A 25,943-nucleotide genomic window follows, 5' to 3' on the forward strand; every position below is an offset into this window, starting at 1 on the left:
ATATATATATATATATATATAGTGAAACAAAATATATATATGTTTTGTGTATTCAAGTTTCAAGGGGGTTGGGAGGAGTCTCCCATATTATCTGAGCTTAGTCCTGCAGTCCCCTCTTCCTTATGAGACAATGAAATCTGGTGTTGACTTAAATCTCCAAGGACAGGTGTGGAATACCAACAGCATCCCTCAAAAGGGGAAAGATTCAACAAAAGATTAAAAAGGTAGATAACTAAGAACAGCTGAAGTCATTAAAATCCAGAGAGCTGGGCGTGAACCCAAATTTACATAAAAAATGCCCAACATACAAAAAACAAAGCCACAGCACAAACCCCAGAAGATGCTAAGCAAGTTCCCGTTCTGTAGCAGGCAAGCACAAAATTGATAAAAATGCACGCTGTCCCTTATTTTAAAAAAAATATGAACAGGAAACAAACAAAGAAATTAAACATTTGCTCAAACTACAACCGTTCTGTAGGCAAAATAATTTCTCTTAAAAAGATGGCTTTTTCATTTTAAATGTTTAAACTTCTTTTAAGCTACCTAATTAATCGTGAGAATGACTCCTAAAAAAAAAAAAAAAAAATGGTGTTGGTGTATTTTCTTTCTTGTAGCATTGAACAGCACTCCTGAAAATTCAGCATTCACACATGCATACTTAGTTTTGTTTTTTCCTCTGGAAACAACTAGTCTTAAGTTATTGTTTTCTTCGTTATCCAGGACATGGAGGCAGAGAAGGGGGGGGTCCATGCTGTGTCTTCAGTAAGCCATTAGAACCACCCTCCCGCCCCCGTAAGTCAGTTGTTAAATTCTCCTCTTGTCGATACCCGTTTTTTGATTTTTAAGACTGTCCGAAGGGATAAGGACCGTGGAAACCCTGAAAAAAAGTTGGAGACAAAATCAGTTTCAGTAGGCAAGAGCTGAGACCAACTGATCAATGAGTGTGCGCAAACATCCCTACCACCCCCGTTCTTCCAACTCTGCATACTGAAGTCCCCAGTCCTTTCACTTCAGCAAGTAGCTACATACCCATGTAAGATCCATCCCGACAGTGTGGTTCTTTGTCTCCCTCTACTGGGTAAGTCTCATGTACACATTTGATTTGGCTCCTGCATTTCAGATAATGGATCTGGTTTTGCTTTTAAGATCCACAGGACTTGCATTCAGGCCTCAGAGATTAACTTACCAAGGGAGTTACTACAAAAGACTCCCACAAACTCTCCTTTTCCAGCTAGCCTGACAGTCGCCAGCTACCAGGGCTCACCTAGCTGCAAGTTACTTTCTGGCCTGGTCTAATTGGGATTTTTTTTTGTTGTTGCTGCAGCTACCAGAATTCAAATGCCGTGCATGAAGTGGAGAAACCATTACAAGTCATAGTTGTGCCAATGCAGCATCCAAACTGGCAGAAATCAGGGTAAAGCTGCAATAATGCAAAGTGCTGTTTTGCCAGTCTTCACTAGCAGCTTACAATAAGCAGCAAAAGACAATAACAGGGAAAATCCCCAGTACCAACAAGGCTTTAGTTTCTTCCCTCCCATGAACACTTTTTGTTTGGAAGCTTCTCTTCCATAATTTTAGACCTCTCAAGATGATAAAACAGGACATTTCTATAAACATGCTTTTCTCCAATGGAAACCAACTGTCTCCAAAAAGATTAAAATATTATTAGCATCCTTTGCCATTTAGACCTTAAATGAATTGTCTAAGCACTCCATCTAGCAAAAGCCAGTCTGTTATTAACAGCGACACTTTCCATAATCTCTCACATTGATCAAACCAGCCATCAGGCATTATCACGCATCAAAGGAACGAGACCAAACAGTGTTTAGGAGGCTTTTCAGTAAACCCTGTGTTTCTGTGACTTACAGAAGTGGCTGCAAATATTAAAAAGGTAGAAAGGAAACAATGGTATTTAAAAAGAACACAATAAATAAGCAAAGGGGAGATTGGAGGAGGTAAGAAGATAGATTCATTTTGTCTGGTTACCCAGGGCAAGAAGGCAGTTCTCCTGGCATCCCTTCCAGGGTCCCGCTGCTCTCTGTTGTGGGGGTGAGCAAGACTGCGAATAGCCTAATTAAACACAAATGCCAGTGCCTATCTTTTGAAGCAAGGTGCAGCCGCTGCTTTATACTGCTTCATTGCAAGAGGGACAATGTGTCACAGCATCAAAGGAAATGTTACTGCCCGCATGTTCTCCTGTAACTCCATAACCATCTCCCTCTGTGAGCTTTGTGCACCGTAATTGGCTGAGGCAACGAGACATTTTAGGATGACTCGCACCAAAAAGCCCTGATTGTATTGCAGAAGTTCAGGAGGATGGGCTGGGTCAAGTGACAAAAACCTGAATTCAAAAGCCCTATTGTACCTTTGTAAGATGGAGTTTGTTTTTAAGGAAGTGCTGTTAGGAAATAAGAAGTCACTCCACAGCTAACAAGACAGGTTTCATTCCCTGAGCTACGTAGTGTTAGGAGACTTTACACAGACACCCAGAAAGCGTCACTAGTGACTCAGAATTACTGCTGCAGTATCAACAGGGGAGGAGGATTAGTGGAAGATTACACAAGAGGAACACTTGAAAATTAGGGTGGACTTGGAGTATGCTGTACTCCCATTACTTCGTAAGGGCCAGATATCCAAGAGAGAAAGAAAACCCTAACAAGAGACCAGTTATTCACCTAGGTAAATAGTCAGGTCTTCAGAGGGGCTCAGGTGAAAGCAGCTCCCTCTGAACAGGGGCTAGGAGATGCTAAAACAATGGCTCTCAACCTTTTTTGGTTCAAGGCACCCCTCAGTAGACTCAAGCCCACCCCCCCCCTCCCACCCCCGCTTGGGAAATGCCAGGTCTTAGTTTTGACTTATTTCTTGACATCAAAAAATTAATACAACAATTATTCTGTTGCAAAGGACTCAGGAAAGATCACAGCAGGTCAGAATGGTTTTAACACTATAAATTCCTCTTTGAAAACTCTGGGTTTATCTTGTGACTCATGTATATGCACCTCATAGTGCTAACCTTGCGTGACACCCTGCAGCACACCTTGAGATTGAAAGTATCTCAAGGCACCCCAGGGTGCCATGGCATCCTGGTTGAGAACTGCTTTGAGAGAGAGGTAGTTAGCCACGTTAGACTGAAGTCAGGCAGAAGGCAGGGCAGGGCGGCACCTTAAGAGAGTAACCAATTCAGAGCAGTATAAGCTTTCATAGGCAACAGCTAACTTCATCAGATGCTACGATAGTTATGATAGCATCTAAGGAAACAGGCTTTGGCTTACAGAAGTTTATGCCTCTCAGAGGCAGTTTATTCTGGAGGTGCCATCCTGCCCTGCCTTCCACTAGACACTTGAAAATCTGTTCCTTAGCGTTCACAAAGCTGAAGGGTGGATGAGGAATGAAGGATTTAACACAAAGATTAAGAGAAACTCAGAGGTAGGTAGAACACACAAAAAAGCAGAAGATGCACAGCAATAAAACTGAGAAGTACAGACATAACCGTGAAAAATGCTACCCCACATAGCTCTGTGACCTTGGGAATAAGCAATTTATACCCGTTCTCTCTCTGGAAGACAAGAACATACCGTTGGTATGCTTGCTTGCCATAACTCATTTCAGCCCTTAAGTGATTCTGTACATGAACATTTTTTTCAGTTATGTATTAACATGAAAGAAAGCTAGACGAAAGCCATCCAAGCAACTTGGGTGCACGAGTATTTTGCAAGTTCAAGACAAAGCAAAGATGACCGTCTTCAACTTTGATAGACAAAGTCAAAGCAGCTTGAGAACGGCAGACAAAGGAGACAGTAGTTCCTGTCCTATGATAGCCTAGAAGAATGGGCCAAGATTTGTGGGTTTGTGTTTATTTTGAACGAGGAACCTAAGTCACCACTTCCTCCTAGCAAAAGAAGTCTTCATCAGAGAACAGTGTTATGAGACAGGTGTATTACTCAGCTATGAATGAAACATGTAAACAGTTGTGACTGATGGATATACTCCATCAGCACCATCATGCAAGTACTGTTTATAGTACAAGACTCAAGCCACAGAGTTTGCAACAGCAAGACCTGCAGCTAGAGTATGTGCCGCTGTGTCATGCTTATACACAAGCTGGGTTTTGCAGTGCTTCAAGGCCACCTGGTATTAACTACCTCTAAAAGGTGATGGAGAGCTTGTGGAAGCATTACACAAAACTTTCATCTAGGCTGCACAGATTCTGCTTGTGCACATGTTGCCGTAAAGGGCTGCACGTGTGGTAGCCTGTGCATATGTAGGGGCCCTGAAGTCAAAATACCTAGTTCATTTTATAATAAACACATTATGAAGACACTGAAAATGCTTTGTTACTGAGATGCAAGTATCACAAGCCCACACACACACAAGCTCCCTCCACTGCCCTGAAGTCAGGAGTTAGAAACAGATACCAGCTCTCAGCCCACCCCTTGCAAGCACCAAAAGCCCCTGTGGATGTTACTAAGTTTAAATGTCACAAGGAAAACAATCCTGTCCTTAGATCTTAACACAAAATGTGAGGGGAGAAGGTATTTCAACTCTTGCTTTTGACAGGGTTTAGTTTAAATCTACACAATTCTGTTAACTATTTGGGACCTTAAAGCTGGATTCTGACTCATCTTTAGAGCGAGAAAAGATTTAACCCCTAAAACAGCAACACTCAGCTCTACCTGGCTCAGGAGCCCAAAAGCCACAGCAACATGATGTAAATTTGTGGCACACACTTCAGTTAAAACACTACAATACTTGGTTCTACAAGAAAGAGAGCATGTGTGCGCTGCATTATTTACAGTTTCAAGGAAGACTTATCCAATCCATGCAATGCACAGAGAAAGACAAACCAAGAAATGTAGCAAAAAACCTAATGAGACTTTCTGTGAAGCATCAAAAGTGATAAGCTGCAGAACCACCTGTAGCTTGGGAAGCCCAGCCTGAGTGTTACAGACCTATGACATGCCATTGGTTTAATTGACAGCTGTAGACTGGGTCTCTTACCATTTGACTGTTGCAGAACCATCTTGAACTCCAAATGTGACTTCTAAATAGGTTTCTCTTGGCACTGGGCATTTTATATGAACAACAGCCTCTGTGCTTATGGTTTTTGTATACACAAAGCCCTCCACTACATCTCACTTACCTGCAGAGCTTATTTTTGTACGATTCATTCATGTTTTCTGCTATTAAAAATTATTCAACTACAACAGCTGTAATGACTTGTTTTGGTTCTTCTGATTAAGGCCAAGCGCATTACTGGTTTAATATAATACATAATTCCTGTATGGAAGACTGTATAATAAAAGGCAGACAAAGACTTAACAGTTTTTTGGCATCTAACTTTCATATTGTCTCAACCCATCAAAGTCCCCAGCAAAAAGAACCACAAAGTTTGATGAGGATGGTGCTCAAAAAACAAAGGATTGAATTTGGCATGCAATTGCAAAGTTTGTGACATTTCCACCGAAAGACTGATCTGCATTTTTCTTCCCCCAAAATGAGACCATTACACATGATTGACTACGATCAGTTCAACTTCAGCATTACAAATTCAGTCTCTAATTTTCCTCCATGCATCTTCCAGGAATTAAATGAACAACTTTACAGCAAAACGCATGGAGTATGCAGGTTTATAAATATTGGGGCGGGGGGGAAGAAGGTTGGGTTTTTCAAAACAAAGGCAGTTTTTGCAGTGAGAATACCAACTACTTCCATTTGGTACCTAAATGAGAGTTGAACTCTTCTGGATACTTCGCTGGTGGGCAATTTATCTGTTCTAAGCCTGCATGTTAGTCCACAACTCATGCTAGGAACAAACCCAGGCTAAGAGTGAGGCCAAATGAATACAGGGCAGACTCTAAATGCATTCTGCCTCAAGCTGGAATGGAATCTCCCAAGACCACAGCATGGCAACTGTAAAAGCTTTGGAGTTAAAAATATCAAAAAAATCAGCCCCCTTCATCTCAGAGTTAATCTTTTACAAACCACCACAACACAAACGTTCACACAACTATCTTTATTTCACTTTTGTGTGTGGTTGAATTTAGATGAATATAAAAGGTACACTTTTAACATTAAAAGAAACATGAACTTTCGATGCATGGATGCAGAGCAATACAAAAGAGAGTCTCCCAGTGTACACTGATGGCAGCATCAGATAACACTACAAGTCCCCCTTCTCCTCCTCCTCATTTTCTGGGCCGTTCCTGGTCAGTGCTTCTCCAAACTATCCTGAGCTCTTTTGACTTGCTTATGTAAACTGAACGCAAACAGAAGAACAGACTGTTTAGTACACGTTTTTTTTCTCTGCGTGCTATGCAAATACAATGTGGCAGCTATGACTAAGGGGAAGTTAAGAATCTTCCCACAGTTCACCTGGCCTTCAGGTTGATTTAGATGCAAGTAACTGGTTTAGCTATGTCAGATTTTCACCTGAAAAGCAAACTAGCTTGCAAAGCGTTAAAGTACTTACAGGGTCTTCATAAAGTCCTAGTGCACTTTTAAACCCCCCCCCCCCACCGCCATCACTATCATGACCTCTAACAGAGACTGAGACCAAGACCGAGACCAAGACCTTAAGGGCATGAACTTAGGCTGTGCACAAGGACTTTATGAAGACCCTGTATAACCCGTAAATGCTACCAAGGAGTTCTGCAATTGTCACAGGCTCATAGTAAATAGCTATTTGGTACTTGCAACTTCTCCTTACTTGTTCTATATCAGCTCTTCTGGCTAGCTAGAGCCCTTCTCAAGTCTAAATATCTAATCCAGGCTGAACATCTGAGTCATAGGAACATATCTTCTTCCCCAGAAGGAAAGCCTCAAGACTCTGGGAATAAGAGAGGTACAAGGTACTGTTGCAGCCCCAATGTTCTCATTCCCCTCCGAACTCAGCCTCCCCACATCTATCCCTGAAATCTAGGTAAGCTGCCTGAACAATTCCTGCCTTTTAGGCTGCTTGCACATGTGTTTTTTTTTAAAAGCGCTTTATGGGAAGAAGCAGAGTGTTATAGCCACTGAGAAGTATAGATCAGGTGCTTCAGCAGGGCTTTTTGCCAGTTTTACTAAAGTTGACTGAGTCTAAAGAGCAGTTACCAATCTAAAAATAGGGTTTCCCCCATTATCAAACTGGAGTGGCACACCTTTGGAAGAAGTGTGCACTGGCAAGCAACAGCAACTTTCAAATCAAGTTAAACCAAAAACAAGTTAAAAGGCTTTTGAATGGGACTTTTTTTTTGTCTATTTAACAAGCAGGTCCAAGTTTGATGCTATATTTATAACTGAAATCTGTGGGAGAAACGCACCAGGAAAGATGCATGTAGAGCAGGGCCGGGAAATTATTTTGGGCAGAGGGCCACTTACTGAGTTTCGGCAAGCCATCAAGGGCCGCATGACAGGCACCCCAGGGCAGATAAATATTAATTTTCTAAATTTTTTAGGGGCCCCGCAGGCCAGATAGAATGGCCTGGTGGGCCACATCCGGCCCCCGGGCCACGTTTTGCCCACCCCTGATGTAGAGCTTTAGGCTTTAAATCAGTACCCAAGCAAGTTAAATTTAAGGTGGCCTGGGTGCACAGAATAACTTAACCAATTTTAGATAGTCCTGAGCTATGGCATAGATTTTGCCAACTATTTTATATGGGGGTAACTGCAGGGCACCACTGAAATGAATAGGGATGTGCATTGCTAAAATATACATGATCTGGGCTTTTATGTACAGTTCCCAAACTTACAGAACCTGGTGTAGGATTTCTCTCATGATGAACCCTTAAGGACTCCATGAGACCGAGGTGTATATTTGATTGCCACTGGAGCAGTTTTAAATGCAAGGGACAAAATTAAAACATTTGGGAAAAAAAAGTTATCTTTAGCAGTGTGTCAGGACGACCTAAGATTTCCAAGTAACGGCGAAGACACCTGAAACAGATGAGTTTTACGCTCACTGCATTATCTCAAGCATCTGAACTCCCCCGGTTATTTCACAGGGAAAAAAAGGCTTGCTGTCCATCACTTCAGCAATTAATTACAAGATTTTCCTGAGATTATAAGCATGCTCTGTGCTTCCCTTAGAAAAAGACAGAGATAACAGTGCAGTAGTGTCTCCTAGCAACATTGCTGGGATCAAAGGAGGAAGTAAATAAAATAGAACCATGTTGGCTTCAATTCTTCTGATAATACAGTGGGGAGAGAAAAAACACATTTGCCAAGTGGGAGAACAAAATCCACACATCTGGGCAGGAATTCAGTCCATCACTATTCAGGAGAGCACATAAGCATATGCTTATCTTTAAGGGATTAAGCACATGCTTGAAGTTAATCATGCTTAATAGCCAACTTAAATGGGAATGAGTTGAACACATGTTAAACTGCTGTCCTGAAACTGGGCCTAGATCGATAGCACTCTAAGAGCAGACTACCTAATTATACTGTGGAAACAATATAAACAGCGTCCACTTTGTTTTAATAAATGCCAGCCTCATTGTTCTACCATTTTTAGAAAAATGGAGTGTTCATTCATGTAATTTTGGTTCAAACCATCCACGGTCCAGATTCCACATTCCTGTATGGAAGTATTTCAAGCGTTTCAAGTGTGAAATCTCAACGTGCCTGCCTGCTTCAAGCAGCAGATGGCACATCTGCATGTCACGAGGGCCTTGTCTACACTAGGGAATTGTAGAAGATGACTTGCCCTCGTTTAGTTGCACTAGAAACACCAGTGAAGACAAGGTACAACAGCTGCTGACCCTTTTTGGACCAGCAGGTTAATCGTGACCGTTAAGACACTGGAAGTGCCGAGCACTGTCTGAACAAAAGCTTCCTCTGTTGCAAACACCAGTGCAACTGCACTGATGGGAATTCTCCCAGATTTCCTGTTGGAAGGAAGGCCCCAATGCCACTAACGCCTGGGCTGCTCTTATGCATTTGCACCACTTAAAAATGGTGCTTCTGATAAACTTCACCCACCCCTTGTGCTACAGATCTCCATATGGTTCACTAAACCTGGCTAGGAATCCACTCCATTTTATAAGCCTGGGGGGTGGGGGTGGGAAAGGGAGCAGAGGCAAATTTCTGTTAGAAGGCCTTGCCCAAGATTATGAAGCTAGAGAATAAAACATAGATCTACTAAGCTGTACCCATGTGCTCAATCAAATAAGTCAAAACTCTCCCCTTTTGCTGCAAAATCTTACATTACTGCCACCCTGAAATAAAACCTTCTCAGGTACAGTCTTGTGATCAAGTTGCAGAATACCACTCTCTCTTTAGACTACTCAGAAGCCAGAGCACAGCTCAAGCCCCCCAGAGAGAAGGGATATACAGCTAAAACAGATGGTAAAGCACAGTGCTTACCAGAAGGTATGTGCACACCATCTGCTGGTGAGGTGGTTTAGTGCTTCCAAAGTTTCCCTAAGGAGCCCTTCTTCTTCTCCAGTTAAACACACAGAGACCCAGATGTAAAAAAACCCTACTATATGGTGCTTATCTCAAGGGAATAGCCCCCTTTCCAGAAAGATTTCCTATTTGCAAGGCAGCATGAGATCAAGTCAGATCTGAATAGTTGAAGGCTTGCATACGGTTCGCTTTCCAAATTTATGATGTCAAAAATACTCCGTGTTAGGTCTCCTACTTCCCTTGACTTGATCTCTACCAAAACATTCAGAGAGGTGCTGCTCCTGTAAGCCCAAACAATGAACGAGCATGGAAGATCCTTGATGATTATTTCTGGAAATGAAAACCCAATTCCACCTCCTTTTGTCTGTGGACACAAGCTGCGGGCAGGTTTTCAGGGCAAGGTCCTTAGTCAAGCAACTACGGAAACTGGCTCGTCTTTCCTCTGTTAAGGAAAAAGCCATTGCTTCACATAAATCCTGCAGGTGCAGGAACCAATTTACTCAAAAGTCTGAACAACAGAACAGCAAAGGAAACAGCAGAGGAAGAGGAAATCAGGCTTAATGTTGAATTCTTTCCCTGGAGGCCGTTTTTAGAAAGTGATAGCTACAGTTAGGACAGTTGCCCACATAAAGGAAAGATTAGCCTTGCACTAACATAAGTACCTGCTACTAATGTGTTTTCAGTTGTTCTGAAGCTAGCAGTTAAAACTAGCTTGTATCTTCTACTAATGCTCGATCAGCCTGTTCACTCAGGACAGGCAAGTTACCAATGAGCTGACTATCAGCCCACTGTGTTTCAAGCAGAATTATGACTTCAAGCAAATCAGGGTAGCATATAGCTACCTGTCTACCACTACCTCTAACACAGACAGAGATCGAGACCAAGACTTTAAGGGCAAGTGGATGCAGAGGAATTGGTCATTTCTCTATACAACTGCCTACCTGCATCCCCATGGAATATATGAATGTATGCAGAAAATATTTTACCTTGTGTCAAGCACTGACAACTGATCCTATCAATATGCTCCAAATTTAGTACCAGTCTGTCAACGTTGCTTACTTGGACAACACATATGGTACCTTTTCTAGTCTTCCATATTGTTTTTTGTGTAGAGGTTTCTTCAGTTGATAATGTTCACATTATACTAGGAAAAAAGTCACCACTGAAAGAGTACCCAAGTTTTTGCAATCATCAGTTTGTAACGAACACCCCTGCGTCTGAACGACAATGAAACAATACAAAGACCCCGTATCCTAGACAGATGCATCCAAACGCGGTAATATCAAACCTCAATCAAATTTGGCTTTCTCCAGGGTGGAAGGACTAGCACTTCACCTGCGATGCTTTTTGTACCAAGAATATTAGAGTTTCTGCCAGCAAACCTAAAACAAAACACAAAACTTGGCATATCAAGCACTGCTAGATAAAAAAGGACTAATAGAGGCTGGTATCTGTGTGTTGGTGAAAAGGAACAGCAATTACTGAGTACCTGAGGAAACTTTCATTACAGTTACCCTGTAAGCAAAGTCCCTTACCTGCTCTCAGGCAAAAACATATCAAACCAGCTTTAAAAAATGGATGCGTGAAACTAGCCAGCTAGACCACAAGAACACTAAAAAACAGACTGACCGCTTCCTGAAACTAGATTAGAATGATTCACATCAGAAAAGACTAATGATCATGCTGCATTAGCCTAGATTATTAAGTTTAAGATAATCATGGATCAAGATACCATCCCCTTTTGTTTATCCAAGTGTGGTTCAGCTCATTATTACTGTTACACCAAGGACCAAACATGCTGGTTGTCACTGTACGCCACAATTAGGCAATTAAAAAAAGATGGTTCTTCAATGGCTGCACCACATTTCTCCCTATACACCCTAATACTGTATTCCTAGGTTTCCAGTGCAGTTTGTCAAAACATGTTGCCATTCTTGCATTGATATACATTGTGGGCCCCTTAATCATTAATGACTCAGTTGCGCTATCCTGTATGAAATGGTATAGTGGTTTTAATAGATGGAAAGAGTCCAAGTGGGCCTCATAGACCAATTTTAATACATCATGCTCCTGAAAGGAAGTTATTTCTGCCGAAAACCCCAACTCGTGTTTGTTTGTTTTTTGCATCAACCACTTTGCAGCTGGAAGTCTTAGAAATTATCTATTCACTCAATTAGAGATGCAAGTCAGGTAGACACATAATCAAATCCAGCACCTGCAGTGTCCAGGCACTAAATCCCCAAGCTTAGCCAAAAGCTTGTCCCTAAGACTGGGATAACCATGTGTAATGTGACCTAAATTAGGACTGGATGCACTTCAACTGTGAAATGCTGACCTATGCATCCAGCATCTGACCTAAATTAAGGAAACAGACCTTACCTGATTTTCATCTTAGTTCTTTTCATGTGATTGAAGCGCTCCTGAAAAGGCATCCAGTTACACAATCCTGGATGCCCTCTAGACAGGGCATATAACAGAGACAATGGCAGTGCAGTTTTCCCCACAGTATGCCACCAATGTTCCTCAACTTTGTTATGGGGAATCATTTTGAGCTCTGCTTATTACCCTGACTATGGGTACGCTGGTTCTTGGCTTTTTCTGTGCCGACAGAGCACTGGTTTGTGAGGAGACCACTGTCCAATGAGACCCACCAAGCAATCATCGTATGGTAACAGTTTTCAGTAACTATTAATCTGGGCTAGCTTTGTATTGGCAGGTTAAAGGTTTTGCGTGTCACTACAAATTCCTTCAAACACCCAGTTCCACCTTTTAAGGGTCAAGGAACATCTTATCTTGAAGCAAGACCCAATAAGTCTCATATCATTGGTTTCAGGTGTATAACATGCAGAGGGCGATTGATGGGTTTTTTTGAACCAGTTGCATGCTACTTGTTTGCTGTAAGAAAGAAAGTCAGAAAACAGAAGTGTGACCTCAGTACAAAGCAGTGTACTTAAGAATGGATTTGTGTGTATATCATAGGCAGTTTATCCAGTTAGTTCACCTACAGCACTGCGGTTCCTAATATCAGGGCTTTATTAAATCATTCAGCAACCGAGTGTTATTGTCCTACATAGCCTGCTTAAAGTACAATAGGCATGTTTAAAGGATTTTAAAATCAACTAGTTTTGACACAGGACAGTACACACCTTGGCATGCTTCTGGTATTAACAAGATTCTGAAGTGTAAATAATAATCCTGCGATTCATTTTTCACACACAAGCAGCTATAAAGAGTCAAAATATTACTCAGACTTATTAGCATCCATCAAGCAAACTTTTTAGGGCAATTAAAAGTAATGGCAATTTAAAAATCAACTACAATTCATAACAAGTGCAGAGAAACAGGAACAATCCTATAACTGACTATTCCTGAAACATGGCTCCGGGGACTCAAATGTTGAGCTGGGCATTTTTCTCCCTCTTCTGTTACAATGAAGAAATAATCTGGATGAAGCCTAGGATTTTATCATCATCTACAGTAGTCAGGAGCACTGTTGGAGAGAGACTCTGACTTCTGTGCACTGAGTGGCTGGCACGGGCTCCAACCACCGTTAGTTAAAGCACCCAGACACGATATAGTTAACTTTGAGAAGGACTTTAAAAGAAGGTGGGTCTGGTAGAGTCTATTGGCTGCAAAGGGATTTTAATAACGTGAGGAGCTGGCAGAGTTATACAGTCTTAAATCAGAACCTTCTTTAGCAAGTCTGGCGGAGGCAGAAGGGAGGGCTTCGCAGTTTGCAACGAAGGACTATCACAGTACACACTATGGCCATCACCTACCCATTCTCCTGTTCTCCCAGGGCACCTACCTTACTGTACGTCACTACTGACAAGTTGTTCGAGTGACTGCTGGGGGAGAGATTTACAGAGTTTTGTGACAGTCCGTTCTGATCTTGTTCGATTTGGTCAGGAGCAGGCCCCCACGTGTTTTTGCTGATTGTGCCTAACTCGGAACCCCCAGGGTCTTTTAGGTTGTTGTCATCTGGTTGCCTGTTCTTCTGTGGTGAGGCGAACGGGTTAAAGTTTCCTTCTACCTTGCGATGTGGTTGTGTGTTGAACTCTGTTTCGAAGGATGACAGCTGCTGCGTTACTCCTAGAAGTCCTCCAACTTCCACACTGAGGATCACCCAGATGACATCTGGAAAAAGTGAAGGACACTTTGGTCAACACTAGCTACAATTTACAGGGAACAGAGATTCTTCTTCTGCTACTTGTACCATAACATTCTGCCCTTGCACAGCACCTTCCAGCTAACCTTTCAGCCAACGTGAGTGCCGCAATTGGCCCGGACAACCTCTGCATAGCTCGCAGCAGATCAGGGAGGAGACAGGCTGCACAGCAGGAGATAGGGCAGGAAGCATAAAGGCAGAGCAGAGCAGAGCAGAAGAAGGGGATTGAAGTCGCACTCCGGGACAGTGCGGGGCCAACCTTTCTGGAAGACGTGCTGCAGTTTCAGTCAATCATTTTAAAGGCTTAACTGTTGTCTGTAAAGCACTAACATTGCCAAGGCAGCAGCAAGTATTCTTCTTACCAAACTCCTCAGCATGGCTGCCTAGCACTAAAACAACAAATCCCAGGAAGACACATATTTCAGCTGGGTTCAGACAAATCTGAAACAATAAGGGAGCATAAATGACTTGCCTAAGACCACATAGCACTGCTGAGGGAAAGATGCAAACAAAACCCAAGAGGCTCTACTCCCAGTCCTCTGCTCTTATGCTGCAAACCATGCCAGGGTCTGTTATATGAGTCATAAGTTACTACTCAATAGTTCAGCATAGCTGTGTCTATAATAACGCATCTCACCGATTTCTAATTTCCAGCTCTAAATATCAGCAATAGGCTGAGGCAAACTACTTTTGGCGGCTCACCACATTTTCTCCTATTTCATGCAACATTATGGTGAAAATTGAAATAAAATGTTCAGAAACTCTTAGTGGTCCAGTACAGAATGAAACTGTCCCCTGCACAAAGGTACTATTTATGTATTACTGTTAAACTTTCGTTTATACCAATATACATACAGAATACCTAGTTTCCATAAATTAGCTTTCTGACTTGTACATCTACATTCTCAATGTTGTATTAGGAGCTTTTTGCATTAAAATTTCCTTGCTTCTTTTCTTTAAGGCGGCAAAGCAGCTACCTTATGGCATCTCAAAAAGACCGATAAATGAACCTAGCATGTTACATGGAGTTCAGCACCTGGTTTTCCTTCAGCTACTTGATCACAGCATGCGAGCAAGCTAAAGCAGTGGTTCTCAACCTTTTTTGTACCGGGACCCATTTGTAAACGTTGATGGCCAATCCCGTTTAATAGTTTAAGTAGAAAACAGCCCCCCAGCCCTTCCAGTGCCCCTCACTCCCAACCCACTGCCGCCCGCCCCCAACTCCCCAGTGTGTGGGGTTGGGGATGGGTACGTGGGGCATAAGGGGCCCCCAAGCAGCCCCTTGCAGGCTGGCGCCCTGCCAACCTGCAAGGGAAAAGCCACGGTTTCCCCACATTTTTCTCCTTTCAAGATTAATCCATTTTAAAAAGTTTGCTCACTACCCTTCCATACAGTCTTGTGACCCACTTTTGGATCATCACCCACGGGCTGAGAAATGCTGGGCTAGAGGAAGAAGACAGCAGGCTTCTTTGCAGTTCAGTCTGGTCATTATTGCTTCTTTTTACATTCAATCATGTAGTTGGCAGGGTTTAGCTGTGTTTAATTTACAAAACAATTACAAAGTGGGATTCACATATAGCACCTTGCCTTCCGATTTCCCAATTAGCCATCTTAGTTGCACATAACAAATGTATGGCTGGTTAAACACCCAAATACCCAGCTGATGTTCAAATCCCTCTAAGAAACAACAGTAAGGACTCCAAAAAGGCAGAGCCAATTAGACTAAACCCAGCCCAGTCCCATAATGCAATGACATTTACAGAAGACTCTTTTTGGCTCGCTAACAGTCAGCAGCGTTCAACAAGGGGGCTTGGCAAGCTGGGAGGCAGTGCCATCTGCTGTTACAGTACAGCAACTAACTCCTCACCTTCTACCCGAGGACATCAATAGCATTAAGAGTGGCAACTCGGCAAATCTTCCATGTCGGTTGTAGCTGTGTTGATCTAAGGACATAGGCAGACCAGGTTCTTTGGGTAGATGCGATCTCTTTCACTAGATCAACTAAAATAGTTGGAAAAATTCTTCTTTGCAAGTTTTCGGGTACAAACACTCTTCCTCTGCCTGAAGAAAGGTGTTTGTACCCGAAAGCTTGCAAAGAATTTTTCCAACTATTTTAGTTGGTCTAATAAAAAGAGATCAGGTTTACCCAAAGAACCCTGTCCGCAACTCAGCAAAGGCCAGAGAGATTTCTACAGGGGAGTTTCCTCCCCTGTTTAAAAGGGGACTGCTACATTTGGGTGTTTAAACAGCTTCTGATTATTCCCAGCCAAAAACCTGTTCAGACTGAAAAAATGCTATAAGTACTTGAAAAGAATCACTTGCTTTACCTTACCTGCCAAGCCCAGGGTTTAGCCATTTGACCTGAAACAACTGACGAAATTGTTACTCCCTAGCACAGCTGCTCCTTCCCCTTCCTGCTGTGATTTCGCTGGTGCTTGCACTGAATCTTGAAATCAGAGCCCAACAGGTCAGGGAAGGAGGAAGAAGTTTCTTCCCCTGCTAACATTTGTTTTAAGGTGAGTAATTTCTCTAATTCTTCACATTGTTATGCTCCCTTTCAGAAGTTTCAAAGGGGGGCAAAAGCCATGTCTCTGCTTCTCCAAATATCAATGGAGAAGCTACATTTTATACTTTATACACAGAAGCCAGGGCACTAATTTGTTTGGTTTCTTTTAAGTATCCGGGATATTTTCTCTAAGTGTGCCAAACAGCCAGGCCTTCACAAAATTCACCACTGACTTGATCTCCATCATACAGGAATTACTGGGTGATGGATCTGTCCTGTGCTGTTTTGCAATAGGACCAACTAGTCTGCCTCACCCCTTTGGGCCTTAAAGTCTATTAATTTTAAACAAGAAGCATGTATTATCCAACTGGCTCAAGGTTCACCTATGGAAAAAAATATATATAATATGTCTTGACCATCCTGCTGCAATAGTAAGGCAAGGGAGTTTCTACTAACGAGCTGAAGGGGATGTGAAAGATTTTGTCACTAACTAAGTTCCAAGGAACTTACAACTAAACATTAATCCTGAGGTTTATTATTTCCAGAGAAGTAAAATCTTGACCTTTTCTGAAACACTCCTATGGGAAAGGAGATAATACTCATGAACTTTTAATCACCTCAACTTGTGTCATTTCCCTAGTACAGGAGACATAAGGCAGTATTTACTAGGGCTGTGCAAAATGGGCCCTATTTGATTTGGATTTGGCCCAAATCGGGGACAGTGATTGGATTTGTTGATTGAACTTCCGGTTCACCTCCGGATCGCGCACTGGGGGGCCCCACCACGCTCCCCCGACTCAGCGATTGTGTAAGAGAGACTGAATGATCCAAACTAGATTTGAAAACATTGGTGTTCAGTGGCTTGGTGTCAGGGGAATTAGGGGACAGACCACTTTAGACCAGCACGAGCTGGGGAGCTTGAAAAAATAACACATTTTGTTCTGGGAATGAAGACAAGCATGTCATGTTATTGTAAATGCATGCCTCTAGTCTACCTATGGGGACTTTTTACCATCTTGTACCATCTATACTTTTCCCAGAGCCTGATGAAAGGACTTTGGATCCTGAAAGCTTGCAGAAAAGGACAATTTTCTTGCGATTTCCCAGTTGGTCTAATAAAGGGTATCATTTTGGAACCAAGAGTTCTAGTTTTTTGTATGCCTCCAGTTTATACTCAAGTAGCTCCAAATGACTCGAGGAAGCCACTTTGAGTCTTTGCCAGGCTCTGACAGGAGGATTTCTTTAATAGTGGAGTAGGGAATACTATAGCATGGCAATTGTACCCCCTCAATGCATAAAACCCTGAGAGGTAGTCACCACGAGCTACTCCACTCATTTCTAGAAAGACACCCCTAGTGAAAATAGACACCACCAAGTCTAAAGGGGAAGAGATTATGTGAGTGGGGACCTCAATATTATCATCTATTAGAAGTCACCTGAAAGGAAGCTTCCTTTCCATGCCCTAGACTCGGAAATGACAAGAGGATGCTTTTACAAATAAAATTACTCCCACATTCCAAGCAGTAGCAATTTTATGACCAACTACACTTGTAGTTATGCAAGTTATGAATAATCAAATCTCATGCTTCAGGGAGTCAGCTAATCATGCCAACAGATCAGGAAGAAATTCCACATATCCAAAGTATACAGCAATAAACTGATTATCCATTATGAGGGTGTCGTCTTTCCTCAGGACTAATACTCTGCTTCGAAAGATATCACTTGGTACAGCAAAACCTACGGTTTGAACCGAGGAACAAAAATACCAGACAGAGCAATAGAAGGGTTAAGGAAATTTAAAATCCTTTTGAACACTTCACTTCCAAATGAGCCTTAAAAATAAGAGGTGTACACCCTTATACAGTCCTGCAACAAAGGCAGGCCTTCTGAACTGAAACCAAAATAGAGAAAGTTATAACTCATCCCTGCAACGAGAGCATATCCTTTTCCAAAATAATTTGAGGAGGCTTGTATCTGCTAACAGCTCTGTTCAAGAAGCATGGAGTTATGTGCATGAATAATTATTTTATTCCCTGGTGGTAATATTTCTCATTTGACCCCCATGTTGTCAGGGCTCTCCCAACTGCCAAAAAACGATGAAAGTCTTGTTAACAATATTCTCACTAACCGTTAGTGCCAATAAAGGTTAGCTTCAAGTCTCCAAGGAATGAAATGTCCTGTAAAAGATGCTAGTGGGTTATTTATTATTTAAATTCGGGTAGTGCTAAAATATCCCGGGGGCTTTCTAAATACTAAGTCATATACTTTTCTACAACTAGGCACATGAAGTTAGGGCTGATCTACACTGAATTTTTACCAGGGGTGACGCATAGGGGGTGCACGCAGGTGCATGCACACCCCCTGAGCGTGGTGGTGCACCCCCTACTAAAAGGCACCACTGGCGGCATCTGTGGGTGGTCACCAACAGCAGTGTCTGTGGGAGCTCCCGTTTACTACCGTCGCTGTGCCCCACAAGCCATCGGGGGCACACATCATTCATGATTTTTACCATTATGACTAACTACGGATTGGCTGGGATTTCACCCAGGGCTTGAACATTGATATCAGTGATTTGTACTGTAAAATAGTCTCCTTCCATGACGTGAAATGCTGTACCATACAGAAGCACTTCTATAACAATAACATGGTGTGCACGGTACAGGGCTTGTATTTGCTTTAAGTAAGCCACTATCAGGAACGCAGTACACAACTTTCTAGCTTAGACAAGCCAAATTAGGCTCCAAAGTCCATATCTGGGTACTTAAAATAGGTAGCCTGGTTTTTCAATAATATTCAGTACCAATCAGCTTTAAGTTTGAAAAGAAAACAACAAGGACTTTTACTAGACTCTAAGTCTCTCTCTCAGTGAAACTGGCAGAAGGTTCTTTGCTCCAATCTTTTAGAAATGCACTGGACAAAGCCCTGAACTGAAAAAAAAAAATTAGAGAATAACCCTGAGCTAACCTCAAAGGAACGTGCATAACAGATAGAAAAGATGCATCTAGTCACTCAGAAGCGGCAGGGCTGCGTTATCCTACTGTTCTACTTTTCATATGAGTTAGTCGATACAAATTTTACGTGCTTCAGAATTAACGGGATGGTCACTGGCTGACCGGGATGGTTTTGAAGTCAGCACCTACAGAACACAAACCAAGGGCCTCCACAATCAAATGGCCACTGCTCTTCACACACTGCCAGAGGGTAGCATTGTTCTGACAGCCGCTGCAATAAAGCACACAGGAATAAAATGTACTATCCAATCTGATCATCATTTGGATATCAGAAAAGCATCAGGGCTGCAAGCAAATATCTAAACAGCAGCGACAAAATAATGAAGAACCTACCTTGCACATTGTGGGAACATTACAAATAAGAGCCTGAACAGCAAGGAAAGGGATCACTTACCTCCATAATACAGTCCTGTGGCAGTGCACATGCGCCACTGTCCCTGATACATTCCGGCTGCACTGGGGCTGCACATCTGAACGCTGACATCTGCAATCTCCTGGGGCTCTAGCGACCTGACCATCACCATGTTTACGTGGCCAAACTGGTCTCCCCCGACGTACTTTAGACAAACCCCTGGTGGCCACGCCTCTGTCCCTGGGTTTGAGCAGAAGATGGTGTTAGGTGTCAGCGACGAAATGATTAAAGAAGCCTTGTATTATTTACTTTGGAAGGACGATCAACTACAGTTAAACAATGCTGTGCTGTGCTGCCCTGCGAACAGTCGAGGAGACACCAAGCTGTGTAAGGCTATGGACAGAGGTAACTTTAACTTTGCAAAACAAAGGAGCATGCATAGGCTATTATAACATAAGCTGTTACCACTGCATATTTCCATAGTGGTACAAACTAACTAAACCACTTTAAATAACCCCATCTCACTGCAACAGTTTTGCTAGACTTGTATTCCCACAGGCAGGCACATATAACAGTTATCACAACAGGGAATCATTTGACCCCAGTACAATTGTTACATCTGTCTATATTATAACAGACAACGGCTGAGCTGGGGTCCCACACAAACAGCCAGGGGTGACGGGAGAGGAGGAACAGACCAGGTTTTCATTCAAAATATCACTGTTCCATCACATGGCCAACTGAAAGGAAAAACGCACAGAACAATAAATCCTTTAAAACCAGGAAACAGTTACAGTTTAACAGAGGCAAACAGCCCTCAATATATTAGTGGGGCACCTGTGATGCAATTCTTGTCCATTTTAGCTACGTTGAAGACATGCTGCACTCATCTGGCCTAGTTTTTCCCCCTCTACCTCTTCTCAGAACTTCAATGATGTTATTAATAGGAAACATTTTCCTCCTGGGAGTCTTGCTCCTTTCTCTGTTTGTTGGCAGCTTCAGGGGGAGCCAACAGTTTTGTACTCCCCGTTTATGAACACGAGGGTAATTTTCTGCATTGTTGTGTTTCTTCTTTCTGCTTCAAATTGCCTTCCCAGCCTTGTACATGTGTGGACTGAACTCCAAACACAATCTTGCAGAGATCCAAGTTTAGCCTGCAGTACCAGGGACTGACAATGCAGCATGAAGAGATGTAGTGTGTTCCTGGGGACAGCTGCAGTGGGGAAAACAGCAGCTTCAGGAAGGAGTCAGAGACAAGTGTGAGCAGACAAAGGGGGAAAAAAAGTGTTTCTGGAACATCTGGCAGAGTTTGAAAGCGTCTTCAGAAAAGGTTTCTGGGGCGCCACTGCTCTTCAAACCTTTTCTGATGATATAATATGAACCAGAACGATTAAATTTGGTTTCTCGACTGCTGGGAATGCATTCGCTATGGTTGAAAATGACAGAAGCATTTTAGGAAAATCTGTGGCTGCAGAGGACCACGGACTTATTGTAAGCCTATTCCGAGACAGTAACAGTACATTCCTGCAGTGGCCCAAGGGCACCTTGAAGGAGGAGTGACACTGATAGCTGATCTACCAAAGTAATCAGTTCTCTGGAGATGCTGCAGTAAGGATACAGCCAAAGTACCTGGTCCTGTAGGCAAGTCCCCATTATTAGCGGGTTTGTAACACAGACTGAAAATCTTAAACAGAGGAAGCATCAGTGTAGGATATATGGAACAGGACAAGGCAGCTTTCCCTGGATTTTCTATAGTTAGAAAATAGCATATGGGGAGGTGGGGAGGGTCTAGAAACTGAGGCTCCAGGCAGTTTAGCTGGACTTGCAATGTGGATTATGGGAGGCAGAGTGCAAAAACTTGCCTGAAAGGGTTTGCAACCCAGCAATGTAGTTTGGCTTAAATAATTTATGTGGGGGTTTTCTCTCAGTTTTAAAACCTTTAAGTTTGCTAGGTGCCTAAAGCGTTGCAGCTAAGCACCACAGAATGACATAATCATTGTTTCATATTTATTTCAGTACATGGATCTCTTAGGAAGATGATAAATCATAATAATCATCCTATGGAGCTAGCTGCAGCTGGGCACACAGTGGGAAAAGGAAATAAGTTGGTTGAAGTCCACTGCTTTTTAGGAAATAGTGCTATTATACAACCTGGTCTTTTAGTACACAAGGAAATGACAATACTGAAAGACCAGGTATTAACCTATACTAAGCAAAAGGGCCTGCCTGAAACCAGCTTATTCGTAAATAGTAGTGCACGTATACATTATGAATGACATCTATACTTCCCCCTGATGTCAAACACCCCTGTGGCTGTACCAGTCAGAACACTATACTACCGAGTGTCCGAACCCCATAGCACCCGTCTCCAGATAGCGTATATTTAGAAATGAAATCTATTAATTCAGGGTTATTGCAGGATTAGTAAAAACCTCGCTTCCATTTCAGCCATCTACCTAGCATGAAGTTAGTGTGGAAACAACACTGTAGTCTTTCAATATTAAAATCAAAACTAAGCCTTAAAAAATGCAAGATTTTGGCCTCTTCTGTAGAGTTCTAAAAAATGACAACACGGTAGTTAAGTTGGGTTGCAACTAAAATGAGTTTTAACACTGTGGTCTGACCTTCCTGCCTGGAGCCAAACTTTGCTACAACTAAATTAAAAAGGACAGGCTTTAGCCCAGGTTGAAGCCAAAACAAAGTTTGGTTTTGAAAGGAACCCACAAAAGCCATGGAAATCTAAGCTCAAGCTTTCATCCCTCTACCCACATCTCTAACCAGACCAAAGGATTCTGAAGGGAAACAAATTCTTAAGAATATTTTATTCATTTAGCTTAAAATAGGTATCCTTTTGAAAGTGTTTGGACTCTCTCTTTTATGAAGGTCCAGTAATTTGGGGGAAGGAAAAATATTCAAGAGGATGTGGGTGTAGAAATGGGGTTTATCAATCATAACTGCCCATATGTTTGCCAATTATGTTTGCATATTACCATAATTATACTATATAAAAAACCTCTTTCCATTTTACATCAACCACACAGGGAAGTTCAATGTGATGCCTGAAACAGATGTTGAGCATAATATTACCTCTAACTGATAAAATGTCCATTTTCACAGTTTCTTATATCAAACGTTCAAACGATTCAGTTCAAATATGGATGTATTTTAATCTGGTTTTATGATGTTTAGCATATTGCTGCACACTGCCCAAGCACTGCAGTCATTCATAAACAGGATTAACATAGCTGTAGTTTACTCATGGAGATTACAGGACATGTATGAATCCTTGTTGTACTGTCATTCTTCTACCAGAAGTAGCAAGCAAGTCAATTAAATTCAGATCCACAAGATAAATATACATATGATATCCTGTCACTGTAACACTTGAGGGTCACGTATTTCCCTTTGCATCTAGGGATCGGAGTTTCCTTCCATAATTATATCCCACAAGATTAAGGCTGAGCATTTATTTTGCCTGGCCTCATATGACAATTATTTTTTTGACTCACCTCATGCTGGAATGTTGCCTCCACAGACTTGCACTGCATGCTACTCACTAAGGGCCCACATCAAGATTACTTCATTCCCTGTAACTTCAATTTTAATGGACTTGCAGTGGCACAGCCTTGTACAGAGAGTAATTTTGCCTAACTTTACATCAGCTCTTCTCAGAATTGCATTACAGCACCACCTTTGCTGACCATTTCAAAGAAACAGCCCCACAGCAAAGAAATTACTTACGTAGGAACAAACAGCTTTATAAGTAGTGGCTGTAACATATAGGCTGCTCATGAGGTGAGAAGTTTTAATAAAAAGTCTTATTTTTCCAGCTGAAAAAAACCTTAAGGCTAAACTGTTTCCATCCTCCTAATGAAAAAAAAATAGAAATGACTTCTTTTTAAGTTAGAGGAAAGATTGCAATGATAAATCCTGTCTGGAGTTTATACCCAAAAGACTAACTTCTTCTGCACTTCTACTATAGAAGCTGCCAAATAAAGATGGAGACAGGAATTCCTGATTAAAGATCACTGACCACATATCTGCCTATAACAGAAATTTGGCTAATGCTGGCTCCTGATAATCTGCTAATTTCAATGTCATGTAGCCTTCATGTCTGTTGACAAAACGGACACGAAGGATACAGGATCAGACCCTAAAGCGCCACTCCCTACAGCAGTCTGGCTAACTCTGTTCTTAGAGTGCTGTTCCAAAAGGATAGCCGTCCCCATTAAATGCTTCCTAAGTGCATGAGTTATAAAGCCTGCTATATTTTAATGAAAAAAAGAAAAAACCTTTTTCACTAAAAGTAGAAAAAATGAACCCTTTTAGAACCACTAAGTCAATTTTATGTTTGGACTAAATGTACATATACATTGGACTATAATTTTATTGCAATATGCATTTGCAATAACACCTCCCCCCCCACAATCTCCAAACTGTTAGGCTAGCCAACCTCCAAACAGAAAAAATGACATACCCTTGTATGCAATGGCGCTACCAGGTCACTATGCTTATCCAGAACTCCAGAGAAATACAGACAAAAAAATGAAAGTACAACAAGACACACCAATGCAGCTGACAGAATAGAAACCGTTAAAATGACCAAATATACATATGGGACATGAAGAAAGAGGTTGCAAGGTCTTTTCGAACCATACAGCCACCATCTGGCTCTGTCCCCTGCTGTGATACCTCCAACATAATAGAGCCCACTTGGGAAGGGCAGAGAGGAGGGGAGAAGAGGAAAGAGCTCACAGAAACAGCCCATGGACAGCAGGTATCACATTACATTTGCTTTTCTGGAAGGCTATCCTTTCTTTCTCTCCTATTTACAGCATTGCATTGGAGACTCTCCAGCAAGTCCCAGCTGCCACAGGGAGTAAAGTAGAATTAGACAGAAGTCACAGCTCCTCACACATCAAAACAACATGTCTGGCCAAGTGAAAGGAAGTATCAACATCCAAAAAACGGAAAGATTTTCAAGCCCACAGGGAAGTTAAGAACCTAATTCCCACTGAATTTTGATGGGAGTCAGGCTCCTAACTGGGTTTTGTCTTTGAAAACCTCCCCCTTAGCTACTGGCAGAAAATTACAGTTGTCAACAAGTTTTGGTCTCTGATAGTTACTTAGGATTTTAAGTAACTAAATTGGTCTCTACGACATGTCCAACTCAATTTAAAACATGAGGAAAGACGTTTGCCCCCACGTACCTGTGTTTTGTATTCTCCATGTTTTTGTAAACTGGGTATCAGGAGGGATAGACTCTCCTTCTCCTATGGTGACGTCTTCAACAAAGGACATGGAGGGCACATTGATGTTTGGACTCTCGAAATCGTAGTAGGCTCCAATGGCTGCTTGCAAGTTCCTGGAAAGCAAAACAGAATGTAGCTGTAAGTACAGACCAGTTACATCGTTATGGGCTCCTTTTGGTTTATTTTAGCATAAAGGGGCCATCCCATCCACAGACACCGCAGAATGGATGAAGCATAAAGAATACCCTTGGGATAATGCAATGCTCAAGGCCAAAAGTTGTGTCTTAAAGTAGCCAGGTCTGTAACACAGCCTTTTGGGTATGACGTGTCATATACAGAACTGCAGGACTTCCTTTTATTCACTGCTGACAGCATGCTCACCCCAATAAAGAGCCCCAACTTCAAGAAGTTCACAGTCCATTTCAGAAGACAATGTTCTTAAGATAAGTCAGAAGCCAGCAGAAGTTTGCTGTGGTAGACATTTTAGGTCCTCCATGTTGTGGACTCCAAAAAAATCATAACAGATGCTTAATAATTTAAGCCATGTGATCTTTAGAGAGGAAAAACGAACGGTCAAATGATGCAATGAATATTCCCAAGTCCTAACTTGTATGCCAAATTACACCATAACTTGTTTTGTAAACTGTATCTAAATCACTTAACCCTTCCCACATTACCCACCTACAACAGAGCTAAAACATCGGTGACACTATTAGAATTCACAACAGAGTCTTGCAAAACTTTTGGAAGCGAGGCACAGTTACGATGGAGGTTAGATGAAGCCCTGTTAAAGCAGGTGAGGGAAATGGCCATTCATATTCATTCAGAATAGAGGTGCACAGCAGTTGTGGTCCCTTCTAGAGCCCAGCTGAAAGAACAGGACCCATTACCAAAACACGTTGTGGGCGAGACCAGCCAGAAGCTGAATTATTTCAGGTGGAGGCACGTATCGGGGCAGGAGCATCTAGGTTATAGCAGTGAGAAAGCAAAAGCAGAATTCACAAAGGTAAGATGTGCAGCACAACCCTGAGAGAAAACAAAACCCTGAGACAGGTTTGAAACTGCAAACAAAATGCTTCCTGTCTGATTCCTACTCTTCAAGGAAACAGGCCTGTGGGTACACACTTAAGTTAGCTGAAGTGCCGCCAAGAACTATCCAGCTATGAATTTATGCTCCTTATGAAAACCACCTGCAAATCCCCAAACACTGGCTAATAGTTGGGTCGAAAAAAGGTTCCGTCATACCTGTCTAAAACTATCATGAAGG

The 25,943-nt window shown here is 42.1% G+C and overlaps 1 protein-coding gene across 1 annotated transcript; it reads right to left on the reverse strand.

The window, feature by feature from the left end:
* Positions 1-37: 37 nt before the first annotated feature.
* CUNH6orf106 (chromosome unknown C6orf106 homolog) lies at positions 38-25,077 on the reverse strand. The gene is made up of 5 exons (XM_006025218.3): positions 25,058-25,077; positions 24,635-24,789; positions 19,467-19,664; positions 13,196-13,524; positions 38-877 (listed from the first exon to the last, which is right to left on the reverse strand). Exons 2-5 carry the CDS (start codon positions 24,723-24,725, stop codon positions 842-844), a joined length of 654 nt encoding a protein of 217 aa, XP_006025280.1. The 5' UTR covers positions 24,726-24,789; positions 25,058-25,077; the 3' UTR covers positions 38-841.
* Between the last annotated feature and the right edge of the window lie 866 nt (positions 25,078-25,943).

Source organism: Alligator sinensis, unplaced genomic scaffold (assembly GCF_000455745.1).
Source record: "Alligator sinensis unplaced genomic scaffold, ASM45574v1 scaffold872_3, whole genome shotgun sequence".
NCBI lineage: Eukaryota > Metazoa > Chordata > Crocodylia > Alligatoridae > Alligator > Alligator sinensis.